Source organism: Corvus hawaiiensis, chromosome 4 (genome assembly GCF_020740725.1).
Source record: "Corvus hawaiiensis isolate bCorHaw1 chromosome 4, bCorHaw1.pri.cur, whole genome shotgun sequence".
Classification (NCBI taxonomy): Eukaryota; Metazoa; Chordata; class Aves; order Passeriformes; family Corvidae; genus Corvus; species Corvus hawaiiensis.
In genome coordinates this window covers 42,399,430-42,426,913 of record NC_063216.1, presented here as the reverse complement: position 1 = coordinate 42,426,913, position 27,484 = coordinate 42,399,430, and the positions used below count along the sequence as shown (strand labels likewise).

The 27,484-nt window shown below is 39.1% G+C and overlaps 1 protein-coding gene across 10 annotated transcripts in view; it reads right to left on the bottom strand.

Annotated features, from left to right (window-relative positions):
* Positions 1–8,327: 8,327 nt before the first annotated feature.
* Positions 8,328–27,484, bottom strand: part of KCNC2 (potassium voltage-gated channel subfamily C member 2) — a 100,773-nt gene continuing 81,616 nt past the window's right edge. The window contains exons 2-5 of one of the 10 annotated variants that reach the window (XM_048300026.1): positions 17,862–18,792; positions 15,296–15,463; positions 10,483–10,577; positions 8,328–9,456 (exon numbers count right to left, since the gene is read on the bottom strand). In XM_048300026.1, the coding sequence (XP_048155983.1) occupies positions 10,516–10,577; positions 15,296–15,463; positions 17,862–18,792 (1,161 nt within the window). In that variant the 3' untranslated portion in view covers positions 8,328–9,456; positions 10,483–10,515. Of the gene's footprint in view, positions 10,883–11,223; positions 11,416–15,290; positions 17,536–17,861; positions 18,793–27,484 lie in introns of those variants that run through there. The other 9 variants (XM_048300025.1, XM_048300024.1, XM_048300023.1 and 6 more) reach the window with 9 other exon arrangements.

Here is a 27,484-nt window from a genome sequence, read left to right as displayed (position 1 = left end):
GGTAGTCTGGGAAGCAGAAATGGCCTTGAATCCTGTGTAAGCACTGTTCAGCAATAGCTAAAACGTGGGTGTGTTATCAACAGTGTTTTGTTTGAAGATCCAAAAAATATCCCACATGAGCTGCTATGAAGAAAATTAACGCAATCCCAGTCAAAACCAGTATAATCCCTTAAGCAAAATGCATAATAACAACTGCATCTCTAGGTGTCTAGAGCCCACACCAAGCCCACAGAGCCATCTAACAAACCTCGACCTCACTGCGTTGGGCTGGTAGTGGTGACAAACATATTGGCACCACCTTCATTGTGAAAATGCACTACATAGAGCATCAGGAATAAAACTTCATTAGGACCAGAAATGCAGAGTGGTTTCTCAGCTTCCAGCTGCTGGGGGTGCACGGGGTGCAAGATGGGTCAGGAAGGAGAGAAGCTGGTGGCTGAAGTGATGCCCAGGAAAGGAGGATTTCCCCATAACTAGGGCACCCGAGGCGCCGTGCCGGGCGCAGGGCGGAGTAGCGGCCGGTGCCCTCGCTGCATTCCCCACCATTTGTTGCAGTGGGGATCCTGCAACATGCATATATCAAACCAGGAGTTCCGTGGAAAGGAAATATATATGGTCAGACAGTTCCTGGGCAGAGCCCCGGCCATGCGGCCGGAGAAATAAACATCTCTGAAACATCTACCAAGAATCTGTCTGACCATATATATTTCCTTTCCACAGGACTCCTGGTTTGATATATGCATGTTGCAGGATCCCCACTGCAACACCGAGGAGCAAATGTTTTTCTGTGCGTGCATCCTGGGAAAAGCTCTGTGCTTTCCCTTAGTGTGTAGGAGCCAAATCAAGCCCTAAAAGAGAAAACAAGGGGACTGGGGAGGAGCGAGGTAGAACGTTGTGGCAAAGGGGCCAATGTCTCTGGCTGTGACAAGGAGAGGACATGCAGCAGGTGATGCTGCACCCCACCAAGCTGTTCCATACTTGTCCCCAGGCCCTGGCACAGCTCTCCCCACTGGTCTGCCCCTCTGCAGTGTCTGCCTCTCTGTGCAGCACAGCTTATCCCTGAGCCCCAGTGTATGAGGACCAGCAGGACTTGGCCACTGAGACTGATTTGGGCTAGACTGTCTCAAGCCCTCACAGCATGGTCTCCATCCAAGAGATCCCTTGGATCTTGGTGCAGACAGGCCAGTGTGGGGACACAGGGACCATCCAGTCCACTTCTGTCCTCCTCTCAGGCCCACCTGGACCTGCATAACACTCCAAATCCACCCACCTACTCAATGGGCAAAAACACGAACTCCTCTGTCTCTGAAAATAAAATCACCTACAGCTGAGCTCCCAAAGGCATTCTCCTACAGAATGATTTGGAGCAGATCCCCTGCCTCCCACTGCCTTTTGCCACGTGGGACAATTTGCAGCTTATACCAAGCACATGATATTGTTAAACACCAAGATGTGGCATTATACAAATATTTCTGTGATGATGTGACTACTCTGCAAAGCCGTGGAGGCAAAGGGGAGCACGGAGGGGGCTGTGACATGTTTGGCACTCGCTGCACGGCTCCACTTCCCTGCCAGCAGCCCAATGAATGAAGCCCACCACAACAGGAGAAAATACCCTTGTGAAATCCTCGGGAGAAGGGGATCATGCTGCAGTACCGTGGTGGCTGTCACATAACACTGCTTCTTGGACAGGCAGTGCATTCCCTCTGAATCCCTAAAACTTTTCAGGATTCGCACAGCTTAGTATCAAGGTTTGGATACAGCTACACTTACCCCACACACCACTGCTGGGTCCCAACCAAGGCAGCTGGCTGCAGGGCTGAAATCCGATCCAGAACCCAAAGGGGTCCTGGCAGTGCTGCTGGCAGTGCAGCTGTGACACCAGAGCTGTGCCCTGCAGAGGACAACCACACTGCTCAGTGGGCTGGGCTGGGCTGGGCTGGGCTGGGCTGTTTAGGAAGGCTGGGAATTAAATCCCAGTGCTGGCCATAGACAGATGCTTGCACCTCTCAGCTCTGTGTGCTGAAGCTTTTATGGGGAATCAGACAGCTGCAGTTCCAACCCCTTCCTTTAGCTTAGACATGGTAATAACAGCCCCCCGAGACAAAGCCAGGCCCACAAATCTCCCCAAGGACCTACTTGAACTACAGACCATAACCTGGAGCATCTCAGTTGCTAAGCATATGCCTGCCTGCCCTGCCAGCTGTTACAAAACATCTAATCTGAAAACTTGGATAAGCATATAACATAGTTTGTTTAGTATTTTTGAAAAGACACAGGCAATGCAGGAATGATTGAATAAAAAAATTACCTGTTACTGCCTAAATATTCAAACACAGGTAAGTGAAACAGGCTTCCTAGTAATAAGGACAACAGAAGTCTAGAAATTATGCCCTAGTTGAAGAGTACTGACGACTATGAATAAAACTTAATTCAGAGCTTCTGCCCAGGACTAGACTATAAAAACTTTTCTTGAAGTAAATTCTTGTAGCTACCTTTGAGGGATGTTTAATTCCTGACACTAATTTAGCTAATGCACCTATTTTCATTATATTTATCTTTGGATCTGAAGGAAATTCACTATTACAGTAAGCCTTTAAAAAGGGCAGAAAGAATCATGTAGTATTTGTCATTATTTTTGATAGCTTATGATATATTCAGCACTCCAATCATTCTTCTCAGTACTATTATATTGATTGGTAAATGAATAGTTCAGCGAACACGCAGTTGGAAAATCTCATTTCTGAATTTGGTTTCTAAGCAATCATCTCTATCTGGTTTTTTGGCATGTCCCTCTGCAGTGGTCCAGGCACTGGACATATTCCAGTTGCAAACTGCTCTTCATTGACAGCTGTGCTGCTTTTTAGACAGCATTATTTTGGTTTCAGAATTTAATGTTCTCAACTGTGGCAGCTATACAAAAGATGCTGCAGAGAACTGCAAATTCATTCCAAGCTGGGCTGGACCCAACTGCAAAAGGCAACATCTCCAACAAGTTTTAGTTGGCTTAAAAAGGTGTCTCAGTCCTGTATTCCTCTGTCCTTGCAGTTTGGGTTCAAATTCACTTACCTTTTCCTTTCCCAGCAGCGCTCATGCAGGTTACAGCTGCACTGTAATGAGACAGGCAAAGGAGGCATGTGGGTAAATCCTGAATACAGGATGGGCAGAGTTGAAGCTAGGAACACTGCAGAAGACAAAGAGCAGTGAAGGCACATGCAAAGAAAACAAGGGAATATTCTACATGGTGGGTTCAGACGGGGAAAAAAAAGCAAACCGGTAATATGAACACTGCTTCAAGCTTCTCACATAGCCAAATGGTCTTCCAAGAAGTGTTCTTGAAGTATGCCTGGAGCTCACATGACAGGATGGTTTCACCAGAGATCTTTTGCAACACCAAAAAATGAGAAGCAAGCTCAGGAGTCAGCATGAGAACATGTCCATCCCATCTGCACCTGAGCATGAGCCGGCCCCCAGCCAGGCTCTGGTTGCACACTCCTTTCCTCTTCTGTGGTGCTGAAAAAGAAACTGTTTCTGAGGCAGTGGAGGGGAAATGCCCATGTCTTGGCACTGCATGTCTGCAAGACCAAGCAAAACACTGTGAGAGGCACTGGAGCAGGGCCATGCTACTTCTGTACTGGGCCTGTGTCCCTGCGCCAGGAGGGAGACAGATCTGGATATTTTTCTGCCAACAGGCACTCACAAAGATCAATTTATCAACTTGACCCATAATGAAAGAGGTATCTAAGACAAAGGTAACATCAGTTTCTAGACATGAATGATCCATCTTCTTTAGCTCTGGAGAAAAAAACCCAAGCAGCTTGCTCAGAGTTTGGCCAGGCATGCACAGGGCAGAGATGCTGCAAAACACTCTGCAGTTTTAAAAGATGTGTAGATGTGGCACTTAAAGCTAGTCTAGTTCTGGACTTGGACTTGCTGTGTTAACAGTTGGATTCAATGATCTTAAGGTCTTTTCCAACCTAAACAATTCTATGTTTCTATGGTGTTGATGATAAATGTCCTGCAAATGCCCACACCATAAGCCAGTTGCTTCCCAAGACCTAGTCTTGCTTAAGTAAGCCAAGGACAGTTTTGCAATTCATGTTAGTGAGGTCATTTGCCACTGAGACTTGTTCAGATAATGTCCTGTGTTGAGGAAACACTTCAGTAATTACAGATAAAACTATTAAATTTGTGCATGTGTTCTTCTCTGAGCACACCTCTCACACTCTTAAGCTCTCTAACTGCTCCATTATTCAGAGATTTAAAGCATAGTTCTCAAAGTTTAAGTGGAGGTTATGAACAGCAGTAACTAAATAAATTTGTTGCTGTGATTTCCAAAAAGAGGAGTTTCAGAAATATAAGAGTTACAGTCTATGTTACAACACTGACACGGGGAAAGCTGCATATTTTTATTTCTGTGTGGTCACAGCTTCATGCAGTAGATTTCCTAAGAGTTCAAGAAAACCGTGTCCTTCAGTGCTCCCTCTACCCCCCTTTCTAGTGTTCCAGTTCAGAAAAAAACTGATTTTTTTATGCTAGAAAAATGCAAAAATTGCCTCTAAACAATGGCATAATCTGAAGATTTTCAGACTGCCAAACTTCATTGTACCAAAAACATTCACAGGCACGAAGAAGATGAGATTTTCGTAAAAGCTTGGTGCTGCATTTAGTCACAAGCAAGGAAATCCCTGTAAGGAACTGAAAATCCATTCTATATTTAGCATCAGCTTAATAGGATAATGTGGCTACGGTTTACTATTCTTCAGATTGATGGAGTTTTGCATTGTTTCACTGAAAAGGCCAGGCTTCTTTAAGAAGTCTGATCTTGCTACTTTTTCAAATAAGCTGTCTTAAGGTCAAGGGGAAAAACTTCCACTTTCTTCTTTTGGTAGTTCATTGTCTTATGCAAGTCTAATGCTGCTCTGAGGAGGCCAACACAAAATTGTCTGCTTTCTGTGTTTTAAAAAGGTGCCCATACCTTTCTGTAAGAAAAAGAGTTGTTAAGCTACAGCCATCTATTACAACCTCATTATTTCCCAAGGAGCATCTTTTTCTGCATAGTACCATTCATATTTACAATCCTGCAAGAATCATAGAATTAGTAAGTTTGGAAAAGATCCCTAAGCTCATCGAGTCCAACCGTTAACCCAGCACCGCCTTGTTCACCATATCCCCCAGTGCAACTTCTACATGTCTTTTAAATACCTCCAGGGATGGTGATTCCACCACTTCCCTGGGAAGCCAGTTCTAATTCCAACTTAAAATAGTACTCTCTGACTTGCTCTAGTATCTTATCTCAAAATCCCATTTGAGGAGAAAACTGAGACCTTCCTGTGATAACAAAATGCAGCAATGCTCTAACCAGATGCAGAACATAAATGAAACACATCCTAAAAGTTTCAGAATAGCCTAGCTGTGCCCCGGGTTTAAACTGATCTCCAGTCTTCCACCTGTGACTAATACAGGAGATGTTAAATGAAATGCATAACATTTTTGTGCCAAATTTTCAAAAAGTGTCCACCTCCAACTTCTTTTTTTTAAATATGCTAGAATATTGCCATCTGCGAAAGTGAAGCTGTGAAAGTATGAATCTGAAATCTGTCAGCTGTTCATCAACATGCTCGTAATAAAAAAATGCAAGTGACAGAAGGTTGGGTTTTGGGGAGGAGGTTGCAGAGGGTGGGAAAGCATGCATATTTTGCCAGAAGGCAATGAGAAGCCGCACCTAGACCAAACTGGGATGCTTCTGCAGGCTGTGCTGCAGAGCCAGGAGCTCTGCACCACTCACGCCTGGCTGGAGTGAATCCCAGCCTTGCCATGGAGACAGCATGCGACAGATTCCTGTCTCTGGGGCTAGAAGTCAGACACCTCTGCAATTTCAACATGTCCCAGGGATATTCACTAAAGCAGCAGAGAAATGCTCATAATGGCACGTCAGCTAGGTACCCAACACCCAGCACTAACAGCTGAGCATTTTCTCCTGAGACAACTCTTGACTTTTAAACCCCACCATTTTTAAAATAACTTGCCTCTTGGGAAAATAAATAAATAAAAATTATTTCCAACGGGAGACTAACGTATTCTAAAAATATTAATATTTCTGATAACTTTGACCTGATAGAAACCTTTCTGCTTTTTTGTAATTTCTTCTCACTCAGTTAGTATTCAAAGGCTCTATTATGGAATCGTTCAAGACAGTGCTTGTAATACAGCATATTAATAAATTATTTTCTCTTTCTAATAGCAGTTTTCCATTTCAATTTCCTTTATCTGACTTCTGCATGATTTTTTTCAAATGATAAAATGCTCTCTTTGATATAGTTAATTCATTCATGACTTTTAAAATTCATATTTCACATTAACTATGCTGGCAAGCTTGCTCATGTCAGATTAATCCCTTCCCCCTATAGTTTTCAGTTACCCATCTGAACAGATTCCTTAAATTTCCTTCTCTTTTGGCAGCTTTAATTTAATCCAGACCTTTTGTAAGAGAACTTTTATGAATAGTAATTTTTTCACACATGATAAAGCCCCCTGATTATACAGGATTATATTAATTATAATTAGTTGCATGCTTCTTAGCAATTCTGGCACCAGTTTTCAGTACACACCTATAAAAACTCATAATGCAGTGTCTCAAAATTTGCTGGAACAACATTTTCTCAGTGCTGAATGAGGCCTCATAAGAACAATAACTGCCTTCAAATTCCAAACATCCCATAATCTGCTCATCTCCACAATATGTCACAGCTTTTGATCTCCACACAAACCCTGCTGTTGCAATAGTTTATCTTTCAAAAGGATGCTCATTTTTTATCTCTTGACTTTACAATTTTAAAAGGCGAATGAGTAACAGCTTCTCCTAAATTGTCTTAGCAGATGCATGGCTTGTAAATTCACTGCTTGTTTTCCAGTTTTGACTTTTAACCCTTAATTAATAATTATATAAGGATTAAATAAGTTTTTAGAGTCCTAAGTCAAGACCAGAGATGGCCACAACCACCCTTTGGTGGGTATTTGATCCCCAGAACACCCACACAGCATCTTCCTGCTTGCACCAAAACTCCTTTCTCCAGGTGCAATTCTGCTTCTGATCATTGCATCTACTTTCCATTAAAGGATGGCCAAAAGAGGAAGTGAATGAGAATGTGCAGCCCAATTTTTACATTGTATCTGAGACATAGGAACTGCAGTACCCTGAAGAGTGAGGTTTGGGTTCAAAGCCTTCCTCAGCCGGAGAAAGTTAAACCTTGGTGTCCCACCTCTCATGAAAATGCCCTTTCACCCCTTCCTGGGCTCAGAAACAGGTGAGGAACAGGAGGGGGCTGGTGGTTAAGCCAACTTTTCCTCTTAGAATAGTCAGAGTTGGGTAATAGTTTCAAGACACATGAATAGTTACCAGACTCACCATCAGCTTGTCCTCCAGGTGTGTTTTAACAGAAGGCATTTAAACATGGGCTTGGATCTCTAGCAGAAAATAATACTGAGTCCAAGATATTCCGGACTCAAAGTCCTGTCGGTGGAGATCCGTCCAGGCTCCTTACCATCCAGAGACAATAGAAGATGTCAGACACCGTCTGGCCATCAGTGTTTTCTATGATCTTGACCAACAAAATGCACCCCCTTGTCTGCATCCCATCTAGAGATCATCACCGTCCCTGTGTAGCACAGAGGAAAACCAGACACCTCTTCCTAGGTGCCTGGGGCAGACATCACCCTGGGTGACTGGAGCTGGCTGTGAGCCTTGTGCTGGCTGACCACTACACCTCTTCTTCCCTTGGGTGCTGCTCACAATCACAGTACAGGCAACTTTTAACCTTTGGGCAAACTCAGCACAATGAGCTTTCCTGACATGTCACTATAACATATTTTCTAAAATTGAGCACCTGTTTTCTGATCCTGTTTTCTGGAATCTTTTACAGCACATATGCCAAAATATTGCATTACACCCTCTTAGATCACATGTAAAGCTGCACTAGCTACCTCACCCCTCTCAGACACTCTGCTTGTGTATTTGAGGATTTGTGGTTGCCCCAAATACAGTATATTAGAAGTTTTAAGCAACCATTTATCACCTTTTTAGGCTGACTTCACACCAGGATGCAATAAAACTCCCATCAGACTTTACCCAGCCTGACCAAACCTTCCAAATGAGGCATAGGGTCATTAACAAGCTGATAGATTTTCAATTGTTGCAGAAGCCAGCTCATGCTCATTTTTGAATTAGCTCCTCATGCATTCCAGGAAGCTGGTTTGAGAACAGGGATGGCCAGCAGCAGGCAGGGAACCGACACAGCTAAAGAAAGCTCATGAGCCAGTGCAGAAGATATGTTCCAAGTTCCTCCCCAGGTCTTTTGCCTTTTATTCTCCAATTCAGGTATTACATTTCCACTGGTTTTAACCAGGATTGTGCATGCACCTTGACATGTTCACAGAAGTTCCACAATACAGAGTTTCACAACTGGGACAGGTCCCTACAATCGGGACACCAGGGTGACAAAACAGATTCTGGAGAATTTCCCACTGCATAGGATGGAGAGAACATAATTACCACATCGTAGCACTACAATGTCTCATAAACAGAGAATAGACTAGATCCATTTACCACAAAAAGCACAGAAAATAACTTATCAAAGAATATATCTTTTATGTAAAATATACATTTGTAGAATATAATTTTAATACAACTTTTATACTTATTGATGTTGTGTTTGCAACACTTCGAATGAAAAAAAAAAAAAAAACCACAAAATAGTCTTGCTGCCAGAATTTTATTTCTGATAATACTTATAGTTTGAGGTAACAATTAAAGACTGTGTGCTGTGAACAAAGTCAGTGATGTTTGTCTGCAGTCACATTTTTGTTATCAAAGTGAAAAGTAAACTTAGGACTTGGCATGTACACTAGAATTCATAACAATTTAGGTCATGGCAAACTGAGAAAGCAAGGACTTATGCAAACCTACTCTGTTCAAATTTGTGACTTTTGCAATATATGCCATTAGTATGACAGAAGTCAAGACAGATGTAGTTGACATCACTATCATTATTAAGCGTGTGTCTTTGTATGATCCACAGCACAACTTACTGCAGGAACCAGGAATAATAAACACAGGGGTGTGGGTCTTTGCATGGAGCCTTAGCAATGATGACATGAATTCAGCTTTCCTTGATATAGATAAAAACTGATATTCCATGCACACATATTTTATTTACACTGACTCATCAACAGTGACTTGTCACCCCTTCCTCTGGCAGCAGTAATTATGAGCGGTCTTTCATCTTCTTTAACAAGCTCTACTTCGCACGCAAAGTCTCAGTGACCTCCTCAAGGTGTTAGTTGTTTATCAGGGCCCATTCAGCAGCAGCAGTCTCTTTCCAGTACAGTCCTTGGTATGGCTAAATTCCATTGTCCCTTTTTCAGCAGTCAAAAATCCATGATAAATTCTGTACAACACTGTAGTTAATATAACAGCAGCACCAGATATTATATTAATTCATTTGCTAAAAGCTGTTTGCAATTATCTCTCTATTGACAATATTTTACCAAAAGTAAATCAATGTACATCTCTAAATATCAGAAATGTATACTTTGATAAATACATTATTGTACAAGAATTCTGACATGCAGGTCATGCTATCGGGCTAGGCTATATACAGAAGAACATGTTACATGGTCAACAATAAGTTGAGTTTCTTTTCCTAACAAAAAATAAAACATGACAATCAGGTATTATTCAACAATTTCAAGGATCACTTAATATTTCAGTCATTATGGTCTTCCCCATGTAGCTCTAAAACTCTACAGTTTAAGGGTAATTTTTCCTCACCAGCCCAGAACCTCAGATTTGCCATAGCATTTGTCCTGTTGCATAAACAGAGGTTAATATTGAATGAAAAAGCCACTAGAGGAGATACAGTTTCAAAATTGTAATAAATGCTGGTTGCTAGGAGGAAGATTGATGCAATAGGCAACCGGTCAGTGCTGAAAAGCTGCTCGAAAAATCTTAGGAGTGCACGCAAGTTAGTCTAGATGATACTAACTGCACTTGAAAAATATATATATTTCTATCTATACATGGATGTATAGTCCATATGAAAAAAGAGAAAAGAAAAATGTTCTTAGTTCAACTTAAAAGAGGGGGGCATTTTAACAGTATCTCTGTGCTTTATGGAGACAGATGGAGAATACAAGGAGACAGGTTGCAAAACAGACAGACAAACAACATAAAGGACAAAGCACCTCAAAAAACATTGACTGAAGAAATTTTTGAAGCCCGTGAGCCAGAGGTATAAGGCTGGTCAAAAACCCAACTTGAGAACTACTACTCTCTTACAGTGGTACAAAAAAGCCCCCAATAATTATTTCAATTTTACTTGGTACTCAGCTTCTGAAAATGTTGAAGAACCCTGGAGTAGAGAAATTACTATAGTACCAAGCAGCACTTGCTAGCTTAAAATTGCAAGTCTGGATGGCGTTTACCTTTCTTGCATGTTTTGTGCCTTCCCCAAGCCATTAAGAAAGAGATCTGGCTTCTGCTTGCGTGTAACCAGTAATGACAACCTCTTTGCAGTTATCTGTGTGCAAACAACCGGAGACATTCAGAACTCTGATACAGCAATCCAGTACCGAAATAAGTTAATCACAAAATAAAGTCGTTTATAAACAAGTAGATAGTTAAAAAAATAAAGGAAAAGGTTAAACAAAGAAAAACAATCCCACATGCAGACCAGTTTATCAGTGCTTTCATTTCAGCAGGATGGTAACAATGTGAGAACACACATCCAGAGCCCTCTGTGGTCTCCACGATCGGCAACACTGCTTGTCAGGTGATGGAGACAGGATGGTCCATGCAAATGAGCAGACCCTTCAGAGCAGACATCTTCAGAATGGATTAGAGTCACAAGAAATGAAGGTTCAATGGAGGGACTGATAATTACTTGGAAGCACATTATTTTAAGTCAATCTCCCTGAAAATATGCTTATTTATTGAATATACTGGACAACAGCATCCACTAACTGTCCTTTTATTGCCACAGGAAAGTAGGACAATATAGTAGATAAAAGGAGAAATGCTACCTTAAAGTAACCTTTAAAAGCCAAGACAAAAATCTTCAGCTACCCAAGTGGCTTTTCTTGCTACTGACAGTTGTATCATGCGGGAGTTAGACCATATTTGTGGAGCCTATGCTTAATGCTACATTTATTTTATTTTACTACTTGTAAATGGTAAACAGTATTTGATCTAATACTATGTAGCCGATTGATGCCATCTGGTTTACAAGATGGAAGGGATGGGAGACCGAGAGCGCCTTAGAGGACAAGGTGAGCTGTAGGGTGATGTTACTGGAGACAGTCGCAGAGTATTGCCTGTCAAGCCAGCTATGTTGTTTAAGCTTCGAGATTTTTCATAGCCTTGTATGAGAAAATGCACAGACATCAGTTGAATTCAGCCAAAAAATAGACAAAGACAAACAGTACAATGTAATGTAATCCAAGGAGCTATCAGGGACTCAGAGGGGATCTGCCTGCAAAAGAACTCAGTGCTAAGACACATTACTCCCAAAAGATATTAATAAATAAAATTATTTACAAAGTAATGCACCTGTTTTTCCCCCAAAAATTAAACAGACCGCCACACAAGAGGTCTGACCTGCTCTTCCACATCCCCTCTTGCACTTAGTATCACTCTGTGGGCTTCAGCAGGGTTGCACAGCAACCTTCAGCAAAGTGCAAGATAAAGGATCCCACCAGGCTGATTGAGCTATCTGGCTAAGCATAACCAAAAACCCGTTAAGACAGACTACAGAAACTGTTAGAATTATATAATCTCTGCTAAATTCGATTTCTAATAAAGGACAATTTTTTCTTTAAAATAAATAAACCAGAAACCAGATAAATTTTATACAGCATGTGTAAATCAGTTTTGCAGAGGACCGAATGATACTATAAGAAGCTTCATCTTCAGAAATATTAACCCTTAGACTTTGGTTCTAATTTTAAAGTCTAGTAAGACAGCAAAGTTCAACATATTTGTAAATGCCTCCTGAATGGCAAACTTAAAACATTGAATTTGTGCTTCTTTTCCAGATTATTTGAACGAAATCAATTAATCCATATAAGTAAGTAGTAAATAATTAATCATTAAATGAGGCAACCACATAATGCTTCACAATTTGAAGGGAACATTGCACTTACAGACATTTCTGTTCACATACACTGTGAGCTCTAGCTACCTACTTTTTACTACTGTGGATTGCTTTCACTTTGTAGAGGCTATGCTGTATAGCAATGAAAAAACATTGCTATTTGATGCATCACTATCTTCATATTCAAGTATTTTCAGCAGCTCCTGAATAACCCCATTTGTTAACAAAAGGATCTGCTCATTGGTTGGAAGAGAGATATCAGCAAGGAAATACAACAAAGATTAAGCCAGGCAGGACCTTGCTCCTCAAGTACATGGATACATGCTTCATTGCAAGCATGAGAAGTCTCACCAATTTTTCACTGGCAGAACTTATTTCCTTGAAGACAAGTATGCATTTAAGCATTTGTCAGGTTAAGGTGTTAAGGTCTAAATTGCTCACAGGGAAATAATGAGACTTTTCCCACAGAAACTCTAAAATGACAATAAAGCTAAACAACACATGGAACATCAGCAAGCTATTTTTTTTCCTGATTGAAATGGCTACTGGCTCAAATTCCAGATCTCTAGGTAACAGACAGTTAACAGCATCTTTAGGAAAAATTATATCTTAGGCTCTCCCCTTACAACGATTAACATATTTCTTACCTACAGGGACCCCCATACTTTAAAGCTATACTTAAAGCAAATGTAAAACCTCATGTCTGCTAAAACATTGTGCAATGTTCTCTCCAGATGGCAAGGGCAGGCTAGACTGTGATGCTACACAGAATTCTGAAACATTTCTGAAACAGCCTCCAGTTTCTGAGTTTTTATCAGTATTTACATCGATTAGAAAGAATTATGTTTGAAAAAGGAATTAAAGGGAAGCACAATGCTAGTGTATATATTTAAACTCCCTGTAAACATAAAACTTTTTTAAAAAGAAATCAAAATAATCAGGTAGCTTTTTACATAGAAGCTAGGAAAGTAGTTTTTAAGATAATTTTCTTGCTACTCTTCTAATGATAAAAGGAAAGAACTGATAGAGGAAGATGGTACAGATTATGAGTAAAATAGAAGCTCCTAAAAAGTGAAAACCAGATACACAAGATGAATAGTGAGAAACACATGATACAAAATCAGTACTTTTCAGGTATTTTAGTGGAGCCGCTCTGATCAGTATCATCTTAGAGATGGAGATAAGCTGTTAATGCAAAAAAGCTCAGAATAAATTATAATTAAACCCAACCAAGAATCAACCAAGGAACAAACCAAACAAGAAGAACGTACCACAAGAAAGAAAGAAAGGGAAAATGTAAAACATAAAAATAGTAGACTTGATGTGCGCATGAAATTCAATCATTCAAACCCATTTGTATATTAGTTGAAGATATTTTCTGCTTATGACCTAACTTCCCTACTCTGTGTAAAATACACTCCAAAGCCAGTGGCTAAAACATTTCAGCCTCAACTAAGATTATCATCAGAGCCAGACAAAGAGCACATTTCTCATCAAAAAACTGTCCATTCTGAACTCAAGCCCCAGTTTTCTAGTAAAACTATAAAAGCATTTTCTTTTAAATCTAGATTTACAAATTAAAATGTTCCAGGATAAAATATGTTTTACTGTTATATAAATACATCTTTAGCAGCTGATGGTTAACTTCTTTTATCATTTCTGATCTTCTCTAGTCATTGTTACTGCCATAAGTTGCTGAGTGAACCCAAAAACCTGATATTGCAAGACACCATGGCAATCTACCTTATTCAGGTGTTCTTGACCTCCTCAAAAACTCTTAACATTAGAGATATTTTAAATAATCCTAGTTGTTGAGAAGACTGTGTGAAATATATGCTCAGGGAAAAATGTAGTAAATCTGTGCAAAAACATGCTTGCAGTGAATTTTCATTTAAGCTAAACATTATATATAGGAGTATGTAAAATGCCCGAGCATAGAGAGAGTCATACTCTTTGCAAATACCATACACATGGAATTGGTTGCATATCTGCCTTCACAGGTTTAACATACTGAGCTCAGGCTTTGAAGTGTAAAAAGAGCATTTGCAGAACAATTTAAGAGAATTACTTTAGAGTATATGGCTGGCTGGGACAGCTATGTTTGCTATACAACAAGCAAGTTAAAAAAAAAAACAAACAAACAAACAAACAAAAAAAAGCCAGAAAAATCTCAGGCAAAAATGCTTGCCCAGTGCCACATGGCTACTTCAGATGAACCCTGAGGTGAAAATCTACACATCAGCACCCAGGAATGTAGAATCTGTTGGAATCATACAGTGTCAGAAAAATATAATTTGCCAAGAAACAAAAGCAGTTCCTGTCTAAGGAAATGAGAAGATCACCCTGGCATTGCTGATCTTAGGGCTATGTCCTGATGCTAGGTTTGCAACCACAGCCAGATGTGGCCTGTTGGGGTAGAAACAATCCGTCATGTGGGAGATACAAGTAAGAAACAGTTTTGCAAACTCCACCTGGGGGCACCCATCCTACTGAGCAGCAAGCAATCAGACTTGAAGAGGCTAAATAACTAGAAAGGCATTTTTAGCACCTTGCAAGGTCAAGCATTGTTTTACTACCTAGTTGAGTATGGTTGGGGTAGACAGTCATCTTTTAGTATCACTGGTGTATTGCCAAGAAAAAAAACATTTTTTGGCATTATAAGCTCAAACTTTTATTTGAAAGAAATCTAAATAGCGTCTCAGGATATGCTTTTTTTGTGTTAAGAGCAATAATGTGGCTTACTTCTGACATTTCAACCTCTAAAGTGTATTCAGCTGTAAATATTATTAAGTTATTAAGAGCAGAACAAAGTTATAACATGATTAATTTGTCTTTTAGAATGACAAATTGTATTGAATGATGAGTGGTAGAATGAGCAAGGTCTGAACTGCAGGCTTTTCCATTAGAGATTACAGAAAAATGAAGACACAAGTGAAATGAGGGTCCAACATCAAGCACATTTTTTGAAGACTAAAGGGGATGAGTGTTTCTAAAAGGAAAACAATGACTAAGAGTAAAGAAAAAAAGATACATTGTGAGTACAGTCTTTCCTCTTAGAGCATTGTGCACATCATTTTACTCTAAGATTTTTTTTCACAAGCATATTGCTGAGTAACCTTTTATGATCTAATGAAAGAAGTCCATACCTTTCCTGATCCCTCCATCAGTAGCACACGTGTAATCACCTGTTGTCAGTAGGAAACATGTTCCCCCTCTTCTGTTTTTGTCTCTTGTACTAGAACGTCTGATGGGAGGGAGCCTTTCACCAGGTGAGAGTGGCTGCTCACTTCCTGCACTGTCTTCACCTGATAACACTGGTTAAAGCACCATGCCCATTTACAGACAATAATGAATGAGGAAATGAGACATCACAAAGAGCTTACGCTGAATGCCAGATATTCCCATCACTCAAAAAGTTGTTATAAAGTAAATCAATAGAAGAAAACAAGATTGCAATTCATCATTAATCAGTACAAAATGGCAAAAGGTATACGTTTTGTTCAAGAACAAATGATCTTTTGACTTTCCTGTTGTCCTTCTAAAATTTATATAAAATTAGATTAAACTAACATGAACTAAGAAATAGTCAAACCAAGGCTCAGTTAGTCACCTACTCTGGACTGTAACTTGTCAGAATACAGTCAGCCTTGGATATTTCAAACACTAATTTACTATTTTGACTATTGTTTTTGCTAAACAAGAAGTCATGTTAGGCATTTTTGTTTAGAATATACTGCTTAATGTTTTAAAGACAAGCCCTTATCCAGAAGACCTACATTTTCAACATTTGGCACTATACACTGTTTAATAACACACTTAGCTTTCATTTCCATATTTATTACACTTGCACTGCTTGTCATCATAAGTACCCAACATTAAATGCTGTCTTTGATCTCGGTACTTTATTTTGTCAAATGGCAAAAATTGTACCTCTCCTGATTTGTCGCTCCCAAAGGACTCTCTTTTAAAATTATGTACTATTTCAAATTCAGGCCATACATCAAGAAAAAAATCTCTTCTCAGTACAGCACATAACTTCAGCTTTACCTTTGCATTTAAACCTGAGCATGTTTTTTCTGAACTGTGAATGCAAAGGGCAGGATTCAGCCTTGAAGTTTTGCACAGAATTCATAGTGACTCTAATAACATTCTCTATCAGAAATAAAGCTACAGTGCATGATGCAAGCAGTGGCACTACTGAAAAGAAAGATAACACTTTAAAATGGCTTCTTCTTGCATGTCTGCTTTCTCTCTAACTTCAAGGATTATAGCCCCTTGTAAATAAATCTATAGACACAAAAAAAAAGTGTCTCTTAGTGAGAGACAGAGTGATCACACTGAGCCTTCTCCATTCAGAATACCTTTAGTAGGACCTGATGGCATGAAAAAGCTGTTATCATTAATAGTTGAAAGATGTTATCTCAAAGTGGGTATCAGCCAAAGCACTGAAAAACTAACTATATTTTACTGTCAGAGTCTTTTCAAGCATTTCCATCCTCTTAAATATATTTAGGATGTTCAAAAAGATGTGTTAACTTTGTGAACAGTAACTCGGAGAGTGAAACCGAGCTTCTTTGAACATAAATGCTAGTCAGTAACAGAGCAATAGACCAAAAAAGAATACTGTTCAGAGACTGATTTTCCAGACTCTTCTTTTTAAAAACTAAATTTCAATTACTGAATTACACCAGTCATGAGTGGCTTTGCTCTTATTATTGTTTAGCAGCTTTACAACAGGAGTCTAATGACCGGTATTGAGCTTTATAAACAGATTGTGGTTGGCTGAAGAATGAATACGCTTAAGAAACAAACAAAAAAAAATTCTTGCTAATTCTGCTAAACTATTGAATTATACTGAGAGGTAAAATTTACTCTTTAACTGCAACAGATTTGGAATATGGAGCAGTGGCTTGGAGGGACTAAGGCTGTCATTTGATACGTAGTTTCACTGAGTAAAGCACAAAATACTCCTTATTCATCATTTGGAACTCTAACAAATAAGGTAATAGAAATCACAAAAATCAACTCTAATAGCAATGATGGTGCTGAGGGCTGTAATTTTCTTTTTTCTTGACAAGAATTACATCAGCTATGCTAGTATAATTTAATGAATAGTAAATATCATGCAATGTCTCATCTAACACAGATGAAGGAGGTTCTTTTAGCCAGGGAAGCAGAATGCCAAATGGAAAGAAAACTAGAAAGAAAATTTCTTCCTATTTCCTTTGAGTGCTGGGCTTTGGATGTAAAGCACCTGCTCCTTTTAAATGACTGCTTCTTTGTAGGATCTTGCTTAACAGGCCACGATGTGGCACAGGCAAAGCTGACACAAGAGACAGACACTGAGGCAAAACACCATGGAGTCCAACAGGGTGGGACACGGTGGCTGCTCAAATAGTCACAGTCATGCAGAAAAACAAGAAACATCCATACAACGCAACAAACAACAGGCAAAAGAAAAGGTTGATATCATCAGCAGGAAAGCATTCTCAACAGAGCAAGCAAAACTGTATAGACCAGCTACATAGAGGTTTGGGAACATCACTATACCTATTTTGTCCTCTATGAGACTGACACACGCAAATGTTGGAGGGGAGAAGGGTGGGAGCTACATCTTCTCCTGGCAGAAAGACTGGCTGCTTTCTGACCCCTACCAAACATACTGGTCTATAAAGTGTTTTCAGAGGACATGCATTTCCAGTGGGGTCCTACCTGATGATCTGTTGTGTTCCATCAGCTGGTTGTCCTTGCCCAGGCAGATGTCACCCTGTGTGCTATTGCAGGCCATGTTCAAGTCTGTCTTGCAGAAGGAGGGTGAGCTGGCTTGAGGAGCAGGAGGGATGTGCTTCTTTCGCTTCCTTGGCAGTTTCTGCTTTGCCATGGCCAGGGAGTAGTACATCCCAAAATTGTTAACTATCACAGGCACAGGCATGGCTATGGTGAGCACTCCTGCCAGTGCACACAGGGCTCCCACCAGCATGCCTGACCAAGTCCGTGGATACATATCCCCATATCCCAGGGTGGTCATGGTGACTACAGCCCACCAGAAGCCGATAGGGATATTTTTGAACTGTGTGTGTTCACTCGCGGACGGGTCATTAGGCTGGGCTCCCACCCGCTCTGCGTAGTAGATCATAGTGGCAAATATCAAAACGCCGAGTGCCAGGAATATTATCAGCAGCAGAAATTCATTGGTGCTGGCTCGCAGAGTGTGACCCAGCACCCTGAGCCCCACAAAGTGCCGGGTGAGCTTGAAAATCCGGAGGATCCTGACGAACCTTACCACCCTGAGGAAACCAAGCACGTCCTTCGCAGCTTTGGAGGAGAGCCCGCTCAGGCCCACTTCTAGGTAAAAGGGCAGGATGGCCACAAAGTCAATGATATTCAAGAGGTTTTTGATGAATTCAAGTTTGTTGGGAGAAAAAATAACACGTACTAAAAATTCAAATGTAAACCATACCACGCAGACTCCTTCCACGTATGTCAGTGCAGGATCTGTCTCAATCTCATATTGTAGCACAGCTTCTGTCCCATTGATGACTTGCTCAGTTTTGTTTATAATAGTATTGAAAGCCTCGTGTGTTTCCAGGCAGAAGGTTGTGATTGAAACTAAGATGAAGAATAAAGAGGCAAAAGCGATGAACTGAAACACAAAGAGATAAAAGAGACATCAGAACTGCACAGCTCTTTACATTAATACTAATGATGTTGGTGTTTATAGTAAAACTTTCACTCATTCATCCCCAAATGGCTGGCAAATTCATATGCATAAAAATTTCCATCTAGGCCAGAGGAGAGCAGCAGACAGCTCTCACAAGCAGGCCAGGAGTCCAGGAGCAGGAAGAGTCTTGGCAATGGACACCATGACAAAATGCAACTCAATAGGAAGGTGGCAACAAATTCTTTAATCTGTGCTAAATTGTCTGAATTTGATTCACTTGTCAAGGTTCCTTGCAAACAGTCCCTGTAAACACCAACCACAGCAATACTTAAAGATGTTCACCTCTCACAGAGTGGAAAATGTGGGCTGGCTGTAATGGTCTCAAGATTATGGTTCAGAATCCACATCTGTCTTGAAGGGCACCTCAGAGGGATCTAGGAGCAGATCCAAACTGGGTTTCCTTTGGATTTTCAATGATTCACAAATACAGGATATTTACTGATAGAAAATGCCTTCTGTGTTACAGGTAGACTTGGTTGCATAGCCTATTATGTTTGTAGTCATCCATCACTGATTCTCTTGGGCAGCACTAAAAGTAAACCTTGCAGAACCTCACACACTATGGCGGCAGAGCTTTGCCACAGTCTTAGGATCCACAATCCTGCTAACCAAGTTACAAATCCAGGACAATCCGAACAAAAAGGGAAATACAAATTCAGTTCTAGTAGAGGCACGTGAATTGATAAAATACAGGTAAATAACCTGGAAACAGCCATCACAGAGAATTGTTTAGGATTTAAAAAACATATACTTCCTGATCTTCAACTCAGCCACTGCAGTCAAGCATTGAATAACAGAGAACATCCAGGACAGGATCTCAAAAAATAACACGAGCCAAGCAGCTAGAGCAGGAGATAGATTTTCTTACACTGAATAAAATACACCGAATGAAAGAGTGTTTTGAAGTAAGTTGTTCCTTTGCTACAATGGTTAACTTCTTTTCAATGACATTACTACCATATTAGCTAGCACTCAAACAGCAGTGGTGTGGTACAAAAACAAAAATATTTTTTATTTCAAATTTGCATCTTAATAGACATTTTATAGCCAATATTACCCTGGGGAAAAAAAAGCCTTCTGGAGACATGAAGATTTTTGAAAGTGTTAGGGGCTCAAAGAGGCAAAAAATGCCTAAACAGGTTTTCAAAAATATCTAATACCTATATGTTACCACACTGAAATCTTGAACGCCATTGGAAAAAAATCTAGTTGGAAGGCAGACAAAATAATAGCCATAAGCAGAAATGCCTCTGTTCTGACACTTTGATCCAGGATACAACATTGTGGCAAAACTGATTTTGTGTACTTCGGATATCAATGAGTGAATTTAGTATTAGCATTCAGATTTAGTGTTATGTGCCACAGGAACTCATTTGGGTTCATACAATACTGAATGCTTGCATTTTTCTAACACAGAACATTGGTTAGACAACAAAATATTGTCTCTACAACCCGCAGAAAGAATTCCTTTTATTCTGGAAACAAGCTTAAATTTACAATGCAGGCCTGGCAAATTTATTGCATTCAGACTCACAAGATGTATCTGTGAAAAATCCCATATAACTACCTATATCAGATATTTGCAGTTTATTTATGGCTTCCTTTCCTCAGTCAAGGAAAAAAGTTACTACACCATGCCCTACAATTGCAAACACTAAATCTGTTACCTTTCAAAAAGGACTGACTCTGAAACTGAACTGAACACTTATCATCCAGTCTGGACTTCTAGCCACAAGCTAAGCAAAAAATCTTACACTGTCTGGTTTTTACTGAACAGGCTCTTCTGCCTTTGCCTTAACTACAGAATTGCTGCATGTTCATAGCTCACAGCACCTGACACCAACATACACAAAAGATCCTCAGTCTTGTGTGAGACAACTAGAGACAGCAAATACAACCAGATTTATATAACCTAAGTGAATTAAACTCAGCAGAACTTTGCAAAACCTCTCCACGAGATGGAAAGAGAATTTATCAGACTCTAAGCCACTGGTGGGCTAAGAATGACCCTTGGGTGTCTCTTAGAGCATCCTCCAGAATCCTTCTACACAGTCAAGGATAAAAAGCAAAGAAATCTTTGGAGGCTGAGAATCACTGAAGCTAAGTCAGCACTGTAGTTTGTAATTTGGGAGGGAACTTTTGACAGATAAAATATTAGACAACCTCTTCAACGGCAACACTTTAGTGATTTCAGACAACTGTGAAATTTTTTTTTTTTTGGTCTGAAAATAAAAGAAAACTACATTCAGCCTAACCAAAGTAAAAGTTACCAACAACTATATAATTTACCAACCACTCAGATATAATAAGGATTAACTCTGCGCTCAACAGTGCAGTGAATCTAACAGTATGTAAATAATTACCACTTTTTTCTGGACTGTATTTCAGAACAAGAGTCCATTCAGGTTCAGAACCTTTCTAAAGAAAAATGCCAAATACCAAGAGATTAGCTACAGGTAGAACTGCCTGACAAGCTATTTATTACTGTTTTGCTTAACACTGACACTGCATTGACACTGCACTTGGCACTTGGCAAGGCAGATTGAAATTTTTAGCTGTGCAGCTACATTTAGTGTTTTATTATCCCTAAAGGAAAAAGACATTCAATCATGTCCAAAATCCGCTATCTTACTACATTATCCTAAAGACAGTCATCTCCCAGAGGTTAGAACAAAGACAAGAAAACACTATCAATCTGGTGACAGATTTCTTGATAAGCCCACAATAACCACTCATAGAAATGTAAAACAATACGATGCACACATTTCCATGCGTATGCATGGCATCACTGATTTTGAGCAAAGGCACACATTCCTTTTATCTCTCATTGCATTTGGTTTTAAACTGCCAGCTCCTTGGATCAGGACAGAGCATGCATAGCACCTAGCAAGATGAAGCCTCATACACAAGAGACCTACAGTGTTATTGCAATAGTAGATGGGTCAGAGAACACACAAGAATGAATGCAAAGATCAGTGCAAGAAGGAACATTTTATCAGCCAAACAAAAAATGACTAGGGATTAACTTTACATTAACAAAGATGCTTCCTTAGTATTATGTTACATAATACCAGGCAATGCACTGAAAAGTCTCTGGCATGTTTTTCATACATATCTGTAATGAAAGAAATTAAATGAAGTCATGTGCTATCCTCACTTTATGCTTTCCTTCTCCTTCATCCTAATTCCAGCTTCTCTAAAGTAATTAGCCTCTAAAAATATATCCATTTTTGTTCATGTGGGCAAGCAGCACATTTCAGACAGAGTCCGTACAGATTTGAACTCACAGATTCTCTGGTGGTCGTGACCGACCAAGTCCTATTCCTCAGTCCTGCATTAGTACCTCGGTCTACAATAACCAGGGTAGCACACACAACTATTTGTTTGTTTCCTCTTTTCTTTTATGAAGAGCAGAAATCTAAAAGCAGTTAGCCTAATCATTATTTCAGAAAGGTTACAGCAAGAGACAATTTTCTGTTTGAATCATTAGCAACCTTTCACTGTGAGAAGTTCTGAAACTTCTTTGAAGTTCTGAAAAACATTTGGTTTTGACTAGTTGCAAAACAAATTCAAGCCTTGGCATAGAGCAAAACAGCTTATTCACCCCCTTTTTTAAACCTAAGATTTGAGCCCAAACACATTTTTTCAATATCTTCAAAAAAAGCTGAAGAAAAATTTCAAATAATATCCAAGTAATCATGATCCTTTCTCACTTCTTAAAAAGGTTCTTTTTTAAAAATAATTGCTTCTTGTTTATTTCAATGGATGTGATAAAATTAACTTTTCTCATTTAGGTTTTCTTTTTTCCTCCTGAGGGAACCATTTTTCTAAGCTGCAGAATGGTTGTAGACACACTATAGGGCTACCATTTTCAAAATTGAAATTAATACAAATTGAATTAATAAAAGTTCAGTCCATTTTTGCCAGAAGAGAGCAGTTAAAAGTTACAAAAATATTCAGTATGTAATACACAGCATGCAAAATATTCCTCATTCAGCAGTTAAAGTTCCCAGTAGGCTGTGGATTCCCTCTGCTCAGTTTGAAGGCAGTGTGCACCCAATTCTGTTCTTGTGTGTCAGCATCACTAGTTCAGACAGTAGAGATTCCATCTCCCAGCTTGTCTAGTTGATGGGATCACCAGCCAAGCTCCATTGCTAAGTTCTACTAATGTTCACAGTAAGTGGATTAATCATTTATAACTTTCTTTTCAATGAAGCACACAAATCTAAAGTGTGTGTGAGATACCTAAAGATAACTTGTTGGAAGTAGAAAACTTTATGATTCATACTTTGAGTTCAGTGTCTCATGGGGGACTGAGTAGCTCAGAGTTTAAAGCAATTTCAAAATTGACAGCCAATTCTAGAATTGAGCAGTCTGTGGATTAGCAGAACTTTTATGAGTCCAAAGTCATGTTTTACCTTGCACATAACTCCTTAAGTGCCTTGAAAAATTAAGGTTACTAAAAATTGTGGCTGCAAATGACCTGACAACAGCCTTATCTCACGGGCCATGTCTGGATTTCACAGCAGGAAAAGGCACATGGTCAGAGGATGCTGTGGCTCGCATCTGACCCACACACACGTTTCCTTTCCAAGCAAACCCAGACATGGGACTGGCCGTTGTCCTGTGATGGAGCCAGAGCCTTACTGCAGCCATTCTAGGGCTCAACAGCCTAGACAGAGCCTGAACAAAACAGCAGAGCTGCAAATGGATCCTCACACTCAGGTGTATCATACATATTCAGAAAATCAGACTCATACTTCTCCATATTCAAAATAAGTTTCATCTGTCCATCCCACACCCTTAAAATAGGCTATTTCTACACAATTATTTAGTGTTCCAAGATGGACAGGTCATAGTCAGTGAAGAGGTTAATGCACAGCAAAGTGTTAATAGCCACAGTCATCCTTACTTCTTGCTTCACATGTAAGTTTTGAATAAAATCTCTCACCATATTTCAGTGTTTTCCCATAAAAAGTTTGTATCTCATCTGGATACAACTTGTTCTGGGGTTGGATCTCAACACCTCCTCTTTCACTCCCCTCACTGTGTAATGTATATTTTCTAACGTGAGCATTTAATAGCAGCTTTTAAGATTCATTTAGTTTGAGTTACCTTCCAGGACACAGAAGGTTTGCCCTTGACACACTTGACAACAGAAAAAGAAAATAACTGAATATTTAATAAGCCCTTGAAAATACAACACTTAATATTCTCTAATGCAGGTACAGAATTGCCTTTAAAGAAAGAAGATTAAAACATTGCTTTAAATAAATATCTTCACAGGCACATTATGAGATTTGATACATGTGTGTTGCTAGAATTTAAAACTATTTTTAAAAATCAATATTCCTCCCCACCACACTCATAGACTAAAAATACAGCTATAGAGCATCCAAGAAAAGAAACCGTGGTGATTTTTTTCTAAAGAAACTAGCTTTGATGGCTTGCTCACCATTGTAACCAAAATCCGGCTTTCATCACAACAGGTAAGAGCTTACTGAAAAACTTCATTTTTCCTGACCAAAACAAGAGTAGAGGAGCTTCCACTCATGGGTTCTTTGCTTTCCCACCAGATCATTCATGCTAAACAGAACCCTCAAAACAGGATAACTTCTGTAGGATAACAGAATACTTAAAAGGAAAGCAGTATGTTTTTTTTAATACCATATTCATTTTGAAAAATAAAAAAAATTCCATACTTTGGAGATTTAAAAATTATTCCCAGTGATGTCTGTTCACATTTGTTAGTTTCAACCTCATCTTTTCATATTTCTGAATATAATACAAAGTATTTGAAAAAAATCACTGATTAATTTCTTCCTCTTACTAACCCTCTGACCACAAAAAGTAAGCTGATCTATGCATTAAATGCACCCACTCTCACTGATTGCGAGAATTTAGTCATATATATATTCATTACAAAACTGTATTTTAAAAATTTTCTTCACATGTATTTTTAGACTCATCAATCTATTTCTTAGGCTAAAACAGTTAATAGTGGTTATACCAAAATTATATTTTCCCATCATAAACATTATAAGCTGATATTGATTTTTTTTTTCTCTCTCTCAAGGTTCAGGAAATAAAAGTCTTAGTTCCTGTAAATCTTCCATATATTTGTCTGTTAATGTTCTCCAGAAGCCGTTTTTATTCTTCCAGGAATTCAAACTGCCAGTTAGTTTCTGAAATCCCCCTAGATGTGTAGGGAAGTTGAATGAAACCAAATCAAACAGGGAATAAAGCCAAAATCACGTACTGTTTCTAATCAGTCCCAACTAACTTGCAATGCTGATTTTTTAATCTAGTTTTATGGCTGCTTAGTCATATAAAACCAAAGTCTTAAAAAAAAAAAAACCATAAAAATTCCAATAAATTTGAGGGTTTTGGGCATTCAATGAGAATATGACTCAACTATGAATGTTACTTATGCAGAAAAAGAAACTGCATTTGTAAAGTACATGGCATGCTTCACTCAAGGTAGCAACTAACATTGGAACAAAATCACAGAATTAGATACCACTTCCAGCTTTAAAAAGACTTCTCTGTGTTTAGATTTGACAAATTGTTCTCATTTCTGATTTCAACATGATAGATTTTTTTCCCTCTGTTTAATTCCATCTGGCTATGAGGAGACTGTTAAAATCATAATGTGATTTCAGAATGAACTCTTGTGATGAACTTACCTCTCTATATAGTTTAATGTTGTGTGTGCTGGAATTTGAATATTAATGTGAATTTTACATAAACCCAAATATCTCACCAAACATACCATCAGTCTCTTCACAACTCTGTTTCTCAAAGCTGCTATTCTTCCTTAGATGTAAGTAGCCTTTGGAAAATTAGCGTTTCATGAAAAAAAAGAAGGAAAAGTGACATGTTTTTATGGTGTGATGCATTTTCGGTGCACTGTATCCGAATATACTTAGAAAACAAATACCATCAGTAGCTACTAACCAAACTACTGGCATTTAAAAGATAAACTCAAGGCAAACATACTGTCAATTTACTTCACCACTCATAAATCATAATCTCTCACATTATCTCTCTCCAAAGATTAAGGAATGGATACAGATATAGCATTTTAAATAAATCATCAAAGGACAAACGAAAACATGATACATGAAGTATCAGGCACCAAGACCAATTTTATGTCTCTAAAAATCTGTAACTCATCCTCCTTCTGGGGAATAAGGTGGAATGTCAGCATTAAGTGGGTTCTTTTAATGTCTACATAAAGATCTAACAGCCCAACCTTAGCATCCTAATTAGGAAACTCTGGCCATTATAATTTCTCAACCAACATCAAGCCCCAGTTAGAACAGCTCCTGCCAATATTTCATCCTACAAAAGATAAGTCTACTCTTCAATCCCCAGGACAGCTCTACCTCATTTGTACTCTCTCCTGCTAATAATATTTGGCATTCAATTTAGCAGTTAAACTGCTGATGTTACAATTCTACACACAGTCATAACTGAATGAAAAAAATCTGTATGTCAGTACACTTTTATTGCTATAATGTCAAAGAACAGCCTATAGCTAATGTCCAGTGTGTAGATTTATAGTGCAGTAGTATTTACAGCTGAGAGTGGCTGCTATCTGTATGTAGTAGTGAGAACACAAATGTTCACTTGCTTGCTCATTCTTTTCTCATTTATTTTCGTTTTTAAAAACTGTTGTCTTTCAGTACCAGCTGGAGCACAAATAGAAAGGTTATTAATGCATCTTTTCACATTCAGAAATCCAGGCCCAAAATTAAGTCAGTCTAACTAAGCTGTTAGGTAAATCAGCAGTCTAACATCAGTTTGACCCAGATACATGTCTGACTCAACAAATCTTATTCACATTTTAAAGCAGATTATAAAGAAAAAAACAGAGTTACAAATCATGCTGCATTTTAATTGCATTTAACTGATACATATCTTCCCAAAGAATTCAAAACTGATTTACAAAGCTATCCTAATTTAGACACATGTTCTGCTCAGCATGGAAAACTTTTTCTCCGCCAAGTAACTGGAAAGAAGACTTGAGAATGAATTTCAGTGGTGGGACCACACCTCAGGCAGTGGGAGTCCCGGGGACAGGACTGATCTGCTGCCCAGGACATTACCTTGTACTCCATTTCTGATTGCCTACCACCCAAGAAGATTACTAATTTCCTAAATGACCAGTGTTATTTCCCACCACGCAAATCAAAATCATCTGACTTTGTTGTCCCATGGAGCAGCTAAATAAAACATGTCATACCAACACACAACATACATCCCACTGCATGCTATTGCCTCTTGAAGACTCAGCAGAAGTCCTTGAACAGTAATTATGCTGCCTCCAGAAGCTTCCTTTTCCATTCACTTGAATTTATGAAGCTTGCTTCACTTGTGATTTTTCTGAGCTGGGATTATTGCAGCAATGTTTTTGGTTTAACAGCCAGCTGTGCGCATTACTTTAACTAGACTTGGCATTTATTTTCTAGCAATCATTTTTTAAAAAGGCATCAGCAAGGCTCACTTTGCCCTTGTCTTACTGAAAAGGTCTGCATGGCTATGTGGCTTGATAAGCAAACCACTGCCACTCATTCATTAAACATTGCTATAAATCAAGCAGGCAAAATAT